Here is an 18,004-nt window from a genome sequence, read left to right as displayed (position 1 = left end):
TAAAAGAAATTAGGTCAAATTCCTAAATATGCAACTTTGTTTTTTTTTTAACATATAATACTACCAAATTGGCCCTACCCAACGTAAATAATTACCCGCCGACCATAAAATACCGATAATTTTGACCAAATAAATTAGATAAAATATAATAAACAAAAAAAAAATGTTGAGCAATATTATAATAAGGTTGAAGAGATTAAGAAACATCTGTAAAGAGAGGAAGATGCCACTTATTCCACTGCCTAATAGCTATATATAGGAAATATATGCAATTCAAAAATATTATTTATAAACTAAAATTAATTATTAAAATTAATTATTATATATTTATATATAAATATATATTATTTAATTTATTTTATATATATTTTATATTTTAATATATATTTTATATTAATAACATGATTAATTTTTTAATTAATTTTAATATATAAATAATATAATTATATGCAATTATATATAATTTAAGTTTTTTACATTTATATAATTTATTTAAATAAGTGTAAAAAATTTAATTTTTTTTTTGTGTATATAATAATCTATTTACTAACAAATTTTTAAATAAAATTTATACATGAGATAAATTAGTACTTGATATATCGGGTCGAAACCTTTTTACATGGTGAAAACTCAAGTAAAGTCGATTTTACGTGAAGTTGATACTGAAAATCGTTAGATAATTTGACTGATTTGACTGAATTTTTATCTAATAGTTCTCAAGTATTAATTTTACGTAAAATTGACTACAGCTGAGTTTCCACTTTCTCACATTTATGTGGACAAACATGAGTGGGGGCGCTAACATATGTAGTGGGAATGGGGCAAGCAAAATACATTATTAGATCTTATACTATGTGGTTGGCAGAGAACTTCCCAATGCTTCAAAAAATGTTTTATATATTACATGGTGGTCACAAGATGTTGATATATATTAATCATGTCATGAAAGCTAGCTAGCTCTACACTCAGACTTTTAATGAGGTGTGTGTGTGTGTAAGGCATTGAAAGAGACTGAAGTGATGAGATAGTGATAAACAATCAAGCAACATGCAATATAAATATTAGAATGTATTTGCTTCGTAAATAGTATTTTACTTTCACTAAGTAGTTATTGTAGGCATGATAAGCTAACTAATTCACTCGATTCTTCTACCACTACTATGTATTTTTATATAGTCATTCTTATATATTTTTTTTAAAACGTTTTATACATGAGAATGGTATGGATAGTTGAGAGAGTTGTGAAAATGAGAGAGAAAAAGAAATTGAGAGAGTTGTAGTTTAGATGAGTGAATGAAAAATAAAGATTGTGATTATTGTGTTACCTTTCTACAGCTATATATATATATATATATATATATATATATATATATATATATATATATATATATATATATATATATATATATATATATATATTATGTTGATACTAGTGACTTGCTACTCAAGTAATCAGTGATAACTAACTAACTTATAGTTGCTATTAACTACTCTAACTAACTTCTGTTATTTAATAACTGTGTGCTTTGTTCTGATACTTTTGTATCTTTCTCAAACTCAACAATTGAAATTATTCAATCTTGAGTTTGGACCGAAAAACTATAAATTTAGAGGAGCTGATTGCTTTGGTTATGACATCGGCAATTTGAGCACCCCATGTATATAATGAATCTGAACTCGTCCTTTGGCTACATGATCTCGCACCAAGTGGAGATCAATCTCAAAGTGCTTTGATCGAGAGTGTAGCACAGAATTTGCAGACATTAGCACAGCACCTGCATTGTCATAATAAACTTTGCGTGTAGGCACCAAAATATGAATTTTACCAAGTAATTTTTGAATTCATAGTAGCTCAGCTACCACACTTGCAATGCCTCGGTACTCAGCCTCTGTGTTGAAACGAGAGACGACAGTTTGTTTCTTCGAGCACCAAGACACAAGATTTAGCCCAAACATGACACAATAACCAGCAGTGAATTTTCGATCTTCAATGTCTAAGGGCCAATTAGAGTCAGTGTACCATGTATGGATCAGTTCAGTAAGTTTGTGCAGACGAAGACTCAGGAAATGTGTTCTTTGTAGATATCACAGGATGCGCTTTACTGCCTTCCAATGCTTGTCAAGAGGAACTTACATAAATTAACAAACTTTGTTGATACAAAAGACAATTTCAGGCCTAGTGACAATGAGATATTGGAGGCTATCTACAACAAACCTGTACATGCTCACATGCTCAAATGGCACACCATTTGTAGAGTTTAACTTCATATTAGAAGTCATAGGGGTAGTTGCAGCCTCAGAGTCTCCCATTTGAGCTTTCTTCAGCAAATCATCAATGTACTTCGTCTGAGATAGTAATAAGACTCCACAAGATTTTTGGGCAACTTCAATGCTCAAGAAATACCTTAATTCTCCCATATCCCAAAGTGAGAATTTAGAGTGAAGGTGCTGCACCAATTTAGCAAAAGCCCCCTTTGAAGTTCCAGTGACAATAATATCGTCCACATACATAAGGGGGAACACAGTAACTTCGTTGGTGTGTTTGAAGAATAGTGAGACATCGGACTTGGTAGAGGAGAATCCCATAGAGTACAGTGTTGCCTTTAGAGTATTAAACTAGGATTTGGGTGCCTGCTTTAGACCATAAAATGACCTGATTAGTTTGCGACTTTCTATACACTTCCTCTTGCAAGCTCCCATTCAAAAATGCATTATTAACATCAAGTTGAGTTAGAGGCCAATGATTGTGCAGAGTTAGAGTGAGAATGATTCGAATTGTGGCTGGCTTGACAACAGGACTGAATGTAACATCCTATCACCTTAAACCTTACCTCTAATTGTAAAGCAAAGAATGACAAAGTGTCACGACAGTTCTATAGCTCCATACAATAGTATATAAATAAGAAATATTAAGACTAGAAACTCGATGAAGAAAAAGAAGACCAAAGTTGTATAAAACAGAGATACAAAGCGCGAAGAATTCATACTCGATAACTAAAGTGCGTAGACACAAATAATAACAAAACATAATATATATATAAAACATTGTAAACAACTCCAAGATACACAAGGTAGTTAATATAAGATAAATATATATTCAAAAGGAAACTAGCCGCAGCCCGAGAAGTTTAGGCCGACTAGTTAAACAAGATACAACAGAGTTTTAAGTTAAAACAGCCATGTCCTATCTCTCAAAGTTTAAGCTTCTAAGGCATCAAAGTACATTAATAAAAAAGTGAGAGATACGATAAGAAAACAAACAAAAGGAAAGCTGAGCTATCCTCCACTCTATCACCATCCGCAAACTCACCAAGGTGGGTTGTGACCTGCATCTGAAAAATAACAACAACATATGGTATGATAACCGGAGATTTTTAGTATGATAACAGTGCCCAATAGATAAGATATAAGGTTTCAGAAAGACAAAGGCAATCCTAGAACTTCAAACCGATATAAAAATTATTCAACTTATAATAAAAAGGGTTATCTAACTTAAGAATTTTCTATTCTACAGAACACCGCTGTCCCACAGCCTTCGCCAACATATCCTCCATGCGATTCCATTGCCGCTGCCTACCGAGCCTCCTCAATCCCAGCAGAAAACACAAATAGATGCAAGCAAGTAAGACAATATTAAATAGCATGTACCGCAAGTAATTCAATTAGCAATTAAGCATGTTATATAAGTTGGCACAATGCAAGTAAACAAAGCAAACAAGCACATAAGAATGCATATAATGAATGCCTGTCCTATTGGTCGTGATAACACTTATTGGTTCAACTGCCAACCTGACACCTTCCCTCGGGATGTCGCTTTTCTGTCACGAATATATAATTGTGCCCTGGGATATAGTGCCCTAGCACACTCTTACGGGATATAGTGCCCGAGCACACTCTTGTGACCATAAAGGATGCGATCGGGATATACTGCCTCAAACCTCACATCTCAATGTAAACAGGATTAACCACCGTCCTTACACCAGTGTCGCAACCTCAACAAGCGGGATTAACCACCGTCCTTGTCAGGTACATAGCGACTTACTAATCAAATATATCAGAATATATATCCAGTTCAATTATCACCTCTCATTCTCATCAGTTTCGACAACCTCAATATTTCATTTTTCTCGATCCATTATCAACACAACACTCCGCCAATTCGCTCTAGTTATTCCATCCACAAAACTTCCCAAGCCTAAGTCACCGTCTTTAATTTCATAACAGAATTATCCAACTAAGTCCGCTCAATGTACTCTCCCTTGTCCCAAAGCTTAAATACTAGTTAGGGGATCCTAAACAGGGGTTTCAGAGGTGAAAAAATAGAGTGGATAGGCAAAAACAGTTAAAATAAACATTTTCAGCAAAACAGGACATTCGTGCGTACACGCGAGTCCCCTTATGTGCGTGCACATGGTACACGCATGAAAAATGTTTGATTCTGAAAACACAAGTCGTTCGTACACATGGGTCATGCAAACGCATGACCTTCCTTTTGTGCATACACATGATATGTGCACAACACTCGCATAAGTCTCTTTCATTCTTGTAACGCCCATCATGCGTATACATGGTGTAACACCCTACCACATAGAGTCTTATGCTATAGTCATAAAACTAAGGTGATGAGGTGTTACGACCTCTAAAAGTAAAATCATATATATATAATATAGGTGAAATGAACATATATTCGAGGAGCCTTGAAAGAAAGCTTAAACAATAAGTCGCAAAAATAAAAGCGCATCGCTCGCGTGAACGTAAACCGAGAAAACATAAAAGGATAATACATAAGTATAAAGAGTAGAATGTCAAGAGTTATAAAATACCGAACCTCCGACTCAACCTGCAAAGCTAAGGCTGGCCGGAGTATAATTACATAGATATACATAACCCAAAATATCCCAAATATAGATAAAATAACAACATGTTTCTCCACATCGACCTCTAAGAGAAACAAAATAAAGTTATACATATAGAAAAGAATCTAACTATAGAATATAAAGCATAAGCTGAAAATACAGAGTCCCAAATATCACACTTCGCTTGCAGAATGAACTCCAGACGCTTACCGAGGTGCCTCTCGACCTGCATCTATAAAAAACAACATATTTATGGTATGAGAACCGGAGGTTCTCAGCATAGTAACGGTGCCTACGTAAATAAGATATAAGGTCTCGGGAAAGCCAAAGGCAATCCTAGAACTCCGACACTCAGATTATAAAACTTAAAGACTTAAGATAGAAACCATAAACAGGGGTAGTTCTCTAAGGTTCTTAAACTTAACCAAATTCTAACCAAAATCCTTAATCCTTCACCTTCCTCCAGTCTTCCAAACTTCGTTGGAACCACATAGACAAACAAGCAGACAATAGTAAACACATGTAGAATACAGGTACTGCATATAGCAAATATGGCAATTAAACATGGTAATTCACAAAGACAAACCCAATTAATGCACAATCAAACAAATCAAGCATATGCATATGATGTATGCCTGCCCTATGGCTGATGAGTCTCATCTGTCGGTTATAAAGTCAAACCTGACATGTCCGGTAGCTAACCCTGGAAAGAACACCAAACACGGAGCAAGTGGGACAATGCCACAACCCTTGCATCTTACCCGCGTACCTGGAGCAGGAGACAGCTTCACCCTGCCTCTTACCTAGGTGGTGTTACAGTTCTCAACTCGGAGCAAGCGACGATAGAATTCCACCCTTGCATCTTACCCGGAGCTTTGAACTCTTAACCGGAGCAAGTGGATAATACCACTGCATCTTATCCGGTAATCTCGCCTCTTATCCGAAGGTATATTACAACCAAATTCAAGTTGATTTTCATTATCATTCCAATTCATTCATAATCACTCAATCATCAATTCATTTTCTATACATTCTCAACATCTCTACATTTCCTTAACACATCCCCAGAGCGAGTGGTCATTACCACCGCCTCTTACCCGGTCACATCTATCTTATTGTCATTCAATTCATTATTCCTTCAGATACAAATCATCATATTCATCAATCACTCATTATCTCACATCACAAACACTTCCTTAAATTAGTTAAAACTTTGCAAAACTCTACCAAATATTTTCTCCATTTATTTCACCGGCTTACCCTCATTCTAAGGCTTAAAGCTCACCAACGGACTCTAAACAGGTGTAAAAAGGAGTTTGGGAAGCTAAAGAATTGGTTTAGACTTAAAAAATACAACTTTTTTCAAAACAGCAAGTTTGTGCATATGCATGGATACAAAAACCGGCCAAGTCACGTACGCAGCCATGTCCCACATATACGAGTATCCAAAACAGCAAGGAATACTCGCGTCGCGTGCATGGCTCACGTACGCGAGCCCTGTTTCGTTCAAAAGCTGCAGAATACCATATTTTTATACCAAACTTTGAACGCGCATAACTTTTTTGTTTTAAAATTTTTTTATTCGTTCTTTGAACGGTATAAACTTCACGGACCCAATTTCCATTTGAAATAAGTTTGATACAATTTGGGGATCCAGAAGCTGAGTTATGGCTCGCTGAAGTTGGTCAAAAATTCACTTTTACTGAAAACACCAAAACTTTTAACCTTTCCAAATTCTCAATTTAAACGATGATTTTTACACCCAAATCAGTTCCAGTATACTCAATACAATTCCCTAACATGACCACAACATGTCCAAACTCAATCTTACCATTTTCCACTTCAAATTCCTCTACAAATCAAACTAAAATTCTAATATTAATAAAACCAATACAATCCATTGCTACCCAAGATCACACACTCATCTACTTACATGATCATTATTTTAACCATATTAATACTTAAATTGATTCAACACAATTTCATCATAATACATTATCATCATCAAACACCAACATCATCAACCATATCAACTCAAACACATATTGCACTAATTAAAACCACTAAATTTGCACTAATACACAATCCAAATTTACTTCCATCAATCATTCAACAATTCACATTCATTATCCTCATCAATCATCATCAAAATCATCAATCATCAATATTTTTATTAGGATTACTAACTTTTAACATACATGCATGCTTCAACCAATCTTATGGTCATCTAGCCTATGTTTTCACGAGACATTATATATTATTTATAAGAAATCAAAACTATGCCTTGGCCGGTTCCTACCTAAGCTCAAACCACCACAAATTTAAGCTTTAATATTTCAAATCAACTCCAATGATTTCAGCCACCAAGAATTTGTTCTAAGAGCTCTACTTCACTAATTCAAACTCCAATTTAACATAAATTCAATCTAATTCATACAATTCATTAAATTAGCACTAGGATACACAAAATTGGATAAACCATAAGGATTTAGAGTTTCTTTACCTTATCCATTAATGATTGGAGTAAAATCCAATAATTATCCAATGTTAGATTGTACCTAAACTACCAAAATTATTAAAATCACTCAAAACTCAAACTAATTTCGTGGAGAAGAGGGAAATAGAAAACTGGGTGCAATATACAGAGACTTACCACTTAGTTTAGATAGAATTAAAGAGGACTCTGAGATGAACGTGTGACCATAAACGGCTTGTAAATCGAAACTCCGGATTGAAAGTTACAAGGATTTGAAGTTGGAAGTGAAATGGAAGCTAGGGTTTGGTGCTCTCCCATTCAAGTTCAGCGTGATTCACATAATGAGAGGGGTTGAGTGGCTGATTTGCTTAAGTTGAGTTCATATATGTTGGACCTTGGCCCCAATATGAGTCCAGTCCAATCGGTTTAGTCCGTAGACCCAATTTTAGGCCAAAATATTTAATATTAGTGTCAAAATTCATATTTTAATTAGCTCTACCTTATTAAACTATAAATTCTATTTCTAATTTTTCTAATTAATTATTAATTTATTAAATAATTAATTATTATTTTTGCGGGTTTTACACATGGGTCATGCATACGCATGACTTCAATTTTCTGTAACTTTTGCAGAATTTTAGTTTTTAACCCTAAATTTCAAACGTGCATAACTTTTTCATTAAAAATAATTTTTCATCCGTTGTTCAAATGACATAAATTACACGAACCCAACTTTCATTCAAAATGAGTTTCACAAAATTCAAGTGTCCGAAAACCAAATTATGGTCCGTTGAAGTTCGTCAAAAATATATTTTTACCAAAATTTGCAAAGTCTTCTAATTTTCAAAACTCTCAAACCAAAACACAATTTTACCATACTAAAACACCCAAAATCAATACCACACACTTCTCAAACATTCCAACCCCTAAATTATTTATTCGTCACCTTAACAATTCTTTCAACAATTTCAAATCCAACCTAATATCACATCAATAATCCTCAATTTCCATCAATTCTCATCAGTACCAATATTTATCATTCAATACTCATCAATAATCATCATAAAAATCATAAACTACCATTCATTCTATACCATTAATACAACCTCTATCATACAAACTCATTCCACATTCAATCTTCATTTTCACAACTCCAACAATCATCAACGAATTTCATATCATCATTCATAAATCTCCAATTCCATTTATATGCTTATCAATATTTGTCATCAATCCATAACATCATGTAAACTAATTTAATCTCCATTTCAACATTCTCATATCACACACATTTATAATTCTCAACAATAATTCAATCATTCATACAAATTCAACTTATCTTGAGGCAACTAGCCTAAGTCTCACTCAACATTACATATTAACTAAAGGAAACTGAAATCATACCTTGACTGATTTTCACCAAGCATAAAATCACCACCAAACAAGATTTCAAAATTCAGCCACCGAAAGCTCAACTTCAATCACTCCAAATTACCAATTCAACTCCAAACCAACATGAATTTCAAGCCAATTCATTTAAATTACCACCATCAATACTAGGGTTCACAAAATTAATAAACCACAAGGATATAGAGTTTTTTGACCTTAACCACTGGTGATTGGGGGCAAAATCCAACAATAACCCAATGCTAGATTACACCTAAACAACCAAAATTATAAAATCTACTCATTCACCATAGCCAAAAGTGCAAAAATATATGGAAGAGAGAACTAGGAAAGAAATTGAAAGTTTCTTACCACTTATTCAAATAAAATTAAAGAGCTCGATGAGAGCTTCGCGTGGCTGCAAACAGCATGCCAATCGGAGCTCCAGATAGTGAAATATGATCAAATGAAGAAGAGAGTGAATAGTAAAACCATCTCTTCCCTTCTCCCTCTCTTCAGCGCCCCTTTCTCTATTTTGGTGGGTGGTGATGCTGAATTGCCTCTAAATGAGGCTTATGTATGTTGGGCTTGGGCCCGATCCAACCGGTTTACATTTTTGGTTCGTTTGGCCCATTCTCGGGCCAAAACCTTTAGAATAAGTGTCCGGTTCTTACATTGAAGATCTCCCTGAAGTCTATACCTGGCCTTTGATTGAAGCCTTGAGCAACTAGAGTCGCTTTAAACTTGTTGATGGAATCATCCTGGTTCTGTTTGACATGAAACACCCATTTGCTGTCAATTGCACGTCTGTTTAGGGGCAGGGTGGTGAGTTTCCATGTACTATTTCTCATTAAGGTTGCATATTCATTCTTCATTGCTTGTCTCCAATGTGGTATTGTCATAGCTTCTTTGGTTGTTTTGGTTAAAGGGAAGGAGTGAAGTTCAAAATTGAAGAGTTTAGGTTTGATGATGCCATTCTTGGCATGAATAGTCATGGAGTGAATGTTAGATGGTGCAGAAATAGTGGAGATAGAAGCAGGCCTTGAAATTGAGGAATTGGTTAGATTAGTGGTGGTGGTGTGTGGATTATCACATAGGCACATAGGTTCAAGGCCAGGCCGACTACTCCAAGAGCACTCATCCATAAACCAGTTACAGGTACAAATAACATAAAGAAATGTAACCAACGTTTATTGGAAAAAGCAACCCCAAAGATTTGGGACCAAAAGCGGTTAGCGGTGACCATTGAATAAGTTTCTTCAGCTTGGGTTGGGTTAAAAGCACGGAATGTATTTGCGCCATCACCATCTAACTGATAGGCCAAATCTAAAAGCTGTGAATCTGAGTTAACAGATTGGTGATGAGGGACAGAAATGGATGAAGTGGAATGAATGAGAGGAATAACTAGGAAGGTAGAGGATAAGGCTGGTTCTGAAGAAGGTACTGATTGGGGAGCAAAGCCAAGGGCTAGATCTTTAAATGGAAAATGATTTTCTTGAAAAATCCCATTCCTTGTGATGAGGATCTTGCCATCTGCCTTGAGGCATTTGAATCCCTTGTGTTGAATTGATGGAACAAGATAGACATAAGGCTTAGATCAGAAGTACAGCTTGTGTTTATTATAAGGACGAGTGTTAGGAAAGCATAATCAGCCAAAGACTTTCAGCATTTGGAGGGAAGGGGATTTGCTAAACAGTTTGCATCTTGGAGACTAAAAATTAAGCACTGGTGTGGGTAGGAGATTTATTAATGTTGCAGTAGTCATAAAGGCATCAAGCCAATACTGAACAGGCACTGTTGCCTCTGCCATCAGTGTGAGCCCCATGGTTGTGATATGTTTGTGTTTCTTCTCTGCTACACCATTTTATTAGTGAATGTGTGGGTAAGAGAACCTGTGTAGAATGCCTTTAGCTCTCAAGTAATTAAATAAGCACAATAATTCTTTTGTATTGTTAGAGTGTAATGTCTTTATTTTAGTACCTAATTGGAGTTCCACAATTTTCTTAAAAGCAAGAAAGACAGAATAAATTTGTGATCTATTTTGAAGAACATAAATCCAAGTAAATTTAGAATTGGCATCAATAAAGTGAATGTAATATTGTGAACCATTTATTGAAGGGATAGGGGAATGACTCTAAATGTCTGTGTACAACGATTCTAATGGTGCAGAAAAAGTTGAGGAAGAATTGGGAAAAAAGAGCTGTTGGGATTTCCCTATACATCAAGAACTACAAAGAGATGAGAGAATTTGATAGGGTATATTACAATTATTAAGTATTACGGACAGAATCTGAGAAAAAGGGTGGCATAATCTCATGTGCCAAAGCTTGAAGTTGGACAATTTCTGCACATTGACAGTGAGTGCAGCTGGGCTTAAGCTTTGTATATTAGCTTGGCCAAAGCTGTACAAACCTTGCTTAACAGTTCTTTGGAGAAGCATCACTTTAAAATTCTGACATTTCACTAAACACTTGTTAGGATGAAATTCAAGCCATACATTATTATCACAAATAAATTGATAAACACTTAAAATATTCTTGGTGAGTTCGGGAACATGTAACAATTTATTTAGTGTAAAAATGTGCTTAGAATAGAATGACTTTAAGAGGGAACTTCCAACATTAGATATTTTTAAAACATTACCATCACCCATGATCACTTGCTCATTGCCATTGTAACTTGTAAATTCAGAGAAGTTGCTTTTTTCTAGAGTCATATGGTGTGTTGTACCAGAACTCGGGTACCAATTTGGATCATAGATAGTGGCTTGATATGCAAGAATGTTGCTTATAGCAAGATTGGCACTAGTTCTTTCAGTTGATGGAGTGCTTCCATTTTCACTGCTGTACTAATTATTATATCTATACTAACAATCAATAGCACTGGAACCCGCTTTATCACAAACTTAACAAACTATTCTATCAGAATTTCTTCCATAATTGTCATATGTTCCTCTTCCTCGACGTGTATTTGCTCGACTGAAGTTCATCCTGCCATTTCCTCGTCCTCTTTGCATGAAGCCTCCTCTATTGTTTCCTAAAAAGTTCCTATATCCTCTTCTACCATTATAAGTAAATTCAGAATGATACTTACATTGTTGAGATGAATTAAACTTTGCTATATTTGCCATCATTGATTCTAATTTTTTCAACTTTTCTAACCACTCTGCTTCTACCACCAACCAGACACGGACCCATGCATAGTAGTGAGCCCTCACTCTCATTTCATATTTTTCAACAATATATATATGCCCCCATTTTAAATTTTAAATGACCCCACTACAAATAAACAAAGTCCAATTGTTAAAAGCCCCAAACTCATTTTATCTTTCTATCATTTTAACTATTAGTTAACCTAATTAAATTTAGTCTTCTTCTATTCTAAAATCCCAGCCGTCACTCATTTATTCTTTTAAACCCTCTTCTTAGTTTCATATTTTCACATTCTTTTCTATTTCTTATCTAGTGATCATTTTCTCTTCATCAAAAGGTAAATTTTAAATTATCTATTTTGTTTTATATAGCTCTCTATGACTCTATTTATTTTTCAATTTCATTGTTTCTCTTTTTGATATTTTCAATTGCAAATTTTAATTCAGACAATTATAGTTTAGGTATTAATCTATTTTTTTTATTCTGTTCATAAATTTATATATTTTATTTTATTCTCAATTTAGTGATCCTTATTATTTATTTGTTTATCTTTCATTCTATTCTATTATATGTAATTATATTGCATATAAATTTTTAAAGTGAATTAATCAATTTACTAATTTAAAATATATATTTTTTATTTTTAGAAATAATAATAAAAAAATATTTCAAAAGAAAGCTATCACTAAAATCTGAAGCCACTCCATTAGTCTCTTCTAATAAAAAGAAGTTCTTAAAATTGAAGCGAAAAAAGTTAGTGGCTAATGTAATTTTTGGTTTTTTTATTCGAATAATTAATATGTATTTTTATATTTTTAAATTTAAATTAATATATCTTTTGATAGTAATGTGTATTATTTTTGTCTCCCAATATAAATTTTTTGGGTCCGTCACTACCACCAACATTACTTCTAATGCTCCAATTTGAAGAAGTGTGTTTCTGGTGTTAATTGATGTGATAAAGGAGCTGTATTTTTCATAGAGTCCTTCAAAAATTGCTTCAACATGTGCTTATTTATCGATTTGAACTCCTACCGAAACTAAATTATATATTTTTCATAATTAAAAGTATTAGTCCTTAAACATGCAATTATATATATATATAAACAAAAATATGTATTTGGTATTTTGTGAAAAAGAATTATACATAAATAAATTGAATTATTCGTTTATTTTAAGTTTAATTATTATATTATTAAAAAATTAATTATTTTAGTGACTAATTATTTAGTGAAAAAAATATCTAAATTAATATATACAATATATAATAACTAATTTTTAATATAAACAGGATATTTTTGTTAAATCTTGCTTGGTTAAAATGATAATTTGTGGACTGTAGTGTATTCCTACCATTATTATTAAACCTATTAATTAGACACAAAAAAAAACTATTAATTTCTCAGTGTAACTCAAGCATCACGTGACACGCACGATCCCATTTTCCACTTGTTTTTTTTTGTAATTTTCTCTTTCCCGCCTCAGAAAATCTAATTCTGCGCCATTCTTCTCTCCCACTCGCCTCATTCCCCCCTAATTATTTTCTCGGGAAAAAAAATCTGCCCCTGGCGAGAAAACAATAACCTAACATGTTCACAACAACTCAGAGAGAGTGAAAAACAGTTGAAGCTAACCACCACCACGCACCGCAACGTGATGGTGGACGAAGAAGGTGAATTCGCCGGCACAATTTGCTCCATTTGCTACGAAGATCTCAAACCAGTTTCCGAAGATCTTCAATCTATCTCCGTTTGCGGCCACGTCTTCCACGAGCTTTGGTAAACAAAATTAAAAAACAAAAGAAAAAGAAAATGTGAAAATTCCCGCTACAAACCCCTTTTCAGTTTTCGCAATTCAATTGAAGAAAAACCTAACTAAAGTTGCGTTCTTTTTAACTCGATCATTTCTTGTGCGTGTTGGTGTTTGGAAATTCTGCAGCTTGCAGCAATGGTTCGAGTACTGTTCGAAAGCGAAGAAGCACACTTGCCCCGTTTGCAAGCAGAGTTGCAGGGTCGGCGATGCTTGCAGGCTTTACTTCCAATCGGTGGGCGATGTGGTCGAATCTGTTATGCATAGGAAACCATTTGATTCCGAAGAAGATTCCGGAGTTTTGAGAAAGGAAGTGAACAGGTTGGAGGTCAGGCTTTCGGGGCTTAGTTCAGAGTTGGAGAAGAAGGTGAAGGAAATTGAGCAGCTCACGAAGGAGGTATTTTATTTTATTTGGGCCCTAATTCAAAATTTCAATTTTCTTCCCATCTTTTTGGGACATTAAGTTAGTTCTTCTAAAGTAGTTGCATGCTATTTTAGCCACTTTTGTACTATTGATGTGTATTTAAGCATCAATTATGTCATTGGATAGATGTTTATTTTATACTATGCAAGACTAAACTAATACGAGTAACAGTTGAAGTGCTAATTTCATGCCATTTGAATGTTTTGGGTTTTGTAATTTGTGTGGTGAAGATGCTTGATCTTGAGATTTATTTTGATTGTTGTTCAGAATTGTACTGAAACTTTGCACTGGTGATTGGTTAATTGCTTGTTTGGCCGCTGCTATGTTTAGGATGGGAAATCCATTGAACATTTGTCATTTTATGAGTTTGAACTTGAAATTGAGCAGCAAGAAGATTGTTAAATATTAGTTGAATTCATAGATGCACAAATGGGAGATTAGTGATCATTATACATGACTTTACTTTCAGCTTGGTGCTTGCAAGGAGAAAGCAAAGATTGAAATAGCATTAAAAAATGAGGCCTTGAGTCAAAAAGCATCCATGCAAACTGAGCTTCGTATGAAGTCAGAGGTAAACTACTATATGCACTATTGATTTTATTTTAGTAAACTAACTATCCACTTTCTAAAGCCTCATTGAAATCCTATGAATTTCATGTCGACTCAGGAGCTTGAGAAGTCAACTTTTGAGTGCTATTCATTACAAAAAAGAAATATCACTTTGGCTAAGGAAATTGCAGCATTTAAATTGTAAGTGGAACTACGTTCCAATTGTGTATACTGTATTATATATCTGCAAACTCACTGATTGAGAATATGGTGGCCTACATTGCATTGCAGAGTCTCTGATATTGACCTTAATGAAGAGGAAGTTTTGAAGTATGCAACTTTGGGTAACGGGTTTAATGATAAAGATACGATAGACACATTGAGCAGATCTATGGTTCGGCGTAACAGGTTTGTTCTTCAAATATTGGTATTTTGATTTTCACAGAAAGCAAGATTGAAAATGGATGTAAAGTAGTGAAACTTTCTAACAATATCTGTATGGACAGTATGGTTTTGAAAAGTATTAAATACAGCTTTTGTTCTGTGCAAATACAACATTTGTTGGTGCTTAGCTTGTAGGCATGAAGCCATGAAGTTAGTGTTAGGTTCTTAACGTTTTGCCTAGTTCTATTTGCATAGAATGACTGTAAGTTCTCATTGCATCTATTTTGTTAGGGATTACAAAGATCTAATAGCTAAACGCAATGAATTAGTGGCCAAGTGCAATCATCTAGAAAAGGGTGAGGCTCGGTACATTAAAAAGCTTGAGAAGGCTAAGGAGAAGATTCTTAAATTGAAGGTAAGCACATGATTTGGGTGCTAGTTGATCATCTTATTAATAGCTTGGTTTGCAGGTCAATTAATTATTAATTTTCTGAGTTACTTATCAGGCTAGGGTACAAGAACTAGAGACAGCTGCAGAAGTAAGAGAGAACCATTATCTGAAGTCTTTGAAAGCTTCAAAGATGAATAAGTGTTCAAATAATCTTGAAAACAACCTCAGTTCTAAGAATGATGTACCCACGACCAGCAATACTCCATTAAATGAACAAACGAAACAAACTTCACCCAAATCTGAAATGGACTTGAGTGTGAGCAACAGTAAATCTCTACAATTTTCAAGGATAGTCAACTGCATTGCTACCGAAAGTAAAGCTGTAAATGTTAGTAATGAAAATAAATCTACCCCTGCTCTTCAAAAAGAGAGGGATTTTATATCTCTTGATGCTGATGCTTCAGAATTTACTGAACCTTTGTCTGGAGGGTCAAGACGTGACTGCAATGATCGATACAGTGGTGCTGCTCTTAGCAAGCCTACTGTAGCCAAGTCAGATGCAGCATCCGAAAGGAAGAAAGAAACAACAGCTCAAGGAACATGTAACTTGGCTGATTCTTCAAGAATTGACATTGATGTTGAAATGGCGAAAAATGATGTCATTGATTTGGATGATGATATAACATTACTTGATAAACAAGTTCAACCCAAGGTTAATATTATAAAGGAGTCACCACCAATAATTGCAAATCCAGGTATGCTGCTAGTTGTGATTTTAGTGTGTTTTTCTTTATATAGATATTATCTTCATACATAGATTGTGCAAAATATTCAAATACAACTTGAGAGTTGGAATTTCCTTCTCTCTTAAACTGCAGGGGACATTTGTTTTTCTGGCGGATTGCTTGGTCCTGATGGATCACATAGGTACTTGGGTAAATGGTGCAAGCGTAGAAAAAATGGCGAATCGCATTCAGTAAATGGAGGATTGATAGCTGTTGGGGCTGATGGTAGAGGTGGCAGAGTTAAAGTTCTAAGGACAGCAGGCCAAACCTTCATGGTTAGTTATTTATTTTTTGTTGATAATTTTTTCTGGAATGTTGTCAATCATGTCCACATGTCCACTTTCTTGATTCTTTTTCTTAGTTTTAATAACCACTATTTAATCTTTTGTTATTGTGTTGGAATTGAAGATTTATATATATCCAAACATACTTTTCTGTTCTCTTTTAGTGCATCATAATTGCTGGTTTCTTAATGAATTGGTTATAATAACAATATCCAGTAATACTGCTTTCAAGTACCTTGTTTGAATATATATAACAGACTAACAGTAAATAAATGGCATGCTGACAATTGCTAAAGTAACCTGATTGTTTTTTGCAGGATGACAAGGAAAATGACAAGGAATCAAAAAGGTTAAAGGTTGGACCTAAAACAAGTAGTTTGCGACCCCAGGGATGTCTGCAGATAGATCACTTCTTTGGCAGGGTTAATCACTAATCAAAGTTTTTTTTCCAGGTTTGTGGGCCTTGTTTGTTTTTTATGTCCATGTTATAAAAGGAAAAGGATTGCATCAGTTGTTACAAAAAATATATACCATGTAAAAGGATGTTGATTTTGGACAAAAACTTTCCCAATTACTAGTGAATAGTGATTGCTGGTGTCCAAAAAGAAATAGTGATTAGCAATATTGTGAAAAGAAAAAGCTCCAATAATATATTGTTTCATGTGTGCTTTTGCCTTGCAATCTTTACAAAATTTTAAAACTTAGGGCTCAACATCTGCTACCAATTGGATGCTATCAATTAAATCAGTCTTCTCAATCTTTTTATTATGACTAGCAATCCTTTGTCATAGATCAATGTATTTGTTAATTGTTTCTACAAAAATATGTTTGTTCTTATTGAAGATGATTGCAACTTTTTTTTTTTAAAACAATATTGCTTTATAGATCCTCTTTGTGGGGTTCTACACAATTTTTATTTATTTGCTTTTTATTTTGTCTCCTTTCTTCCTTCAGAGGGAGTAAGGACCCTTTGACACTTCTCATGAGATAATAAGATACTGGATTTGATAGTTTTGTAGTTTGGAATAAGAGAATATGTTCTATTTTTAGATTGTAGATGATTTCCTTTTTAAGCAAAACTTTTTAATGTATTCAACTCACTAAAAGGATTTTAAAGCAACAAAAATAATAGTACTCTGATATATCAATTCCAAAATTTGATAGCTAACAAAATTTTCAAATGTTTTATTTTATAACATTTTGCTTTTGGTTGAAATTCTCAACATTTTTACTTAAAGAAGCTAAGAAAATGATAAAAGAGAAAAGAAAATATATTATAATGAAGCTGAATGTTTAAAAATATGTCTAACAAAGTAACAAGGTATAAATAAAATTTTCCAAAACTATTATAATTTCATTGCATCCAAAGAAAATTATGAAAAAAGTGATGCTTGTACTCCAAATTTCTAAAGTAGTAGTGTTTATGAAAAACTAAATACAACTTAAGACTAAAAATCAAAGTTAAGATGCTTTATTGAAAGAAATGTAGATGTAAAAATAAAAAACAT

General features: G+C 33.8%; 1 protein-coding gene across 1 annotated transcript; it reads left to right on the top strand.

Moving 5' to 3' along the window:
* The first annotated feature begins 13,353 nt into the window (after positions 1–13,353).
* Positions 13,354–17,163, top strand: LOC112726356 (uncharacterized). The gene is made up of 9 exons (XM_025775713.3): positions 13,354–13,648; positions 13,809–14,076; positions 14,573–14,674; positions 14,771–14,853; positions 14,944–15,060; positions 15,328–15,451; positions 15,543–16,182; positions 16,306–16,487; positions 16,814–17,163. Exons 1-9 carry the CDS (start codon positions 13,527–13,529, stop codon positions 16,928–16,930), a joined length of 1,755 nt encoding a protein of 584 aa, XP_025631498.1. The 5' UTR covers positions 13,354–13,526; the 3' UTR covers positions 16,931–17,163.
* Positions 17,164–18,004: the final 841 nt, after the last annotated feature.

The sequence above is a fragment of the Arachis hypogaea genome, chromosome 12, assembly GCF_003086295.3.
Source record: "Arachis hypogaea cultivar Tifrunner chromosome 12, arahy.Tifrunner.gnm2.J5K5, whole genome shotgun sequence".
Taxonomy (NCBI): domain Eukaryota; kingdom Viridiplantae; phylum Streptophyta; class Magnoliopsida; order Fabales; family Fabaceae; genus Arachis; species Arachis hypogaea.
The sequence above is the reverse complement of the archived record's forward strand: the minus strand, read 5'-3'. Positions and strand labels throughout refer to the sequence as shown.

What these genes read in the sequence shown, in the direction of transcription:
- LOC112726356 (XM_025775713.3), top strand. Translation starts at nt 13,527, where the DNA reads ATGGTGGACGAAGAAGGTGAATTCGCCGGCACAATTTGCTCCATTTGC. An exon ending in CACGTCTTCCACGAGCTTTG is followed by an intron (nt 13,649 to 13,808) that starts GTAAACAAAATT and finishes GAAATTCTGCAG; the next exon opens with CTTGCAGCAATGGTTCGAGT. An exon ending in ACCAATAATTGCAAATCCAG is followed by an intron (nt 16,183 to 16,305) that starts GTATGCTGCTAG and finishes CTTAAACTGCAG; the next exon opens with GGGACATTTGTTTTTCTGGC.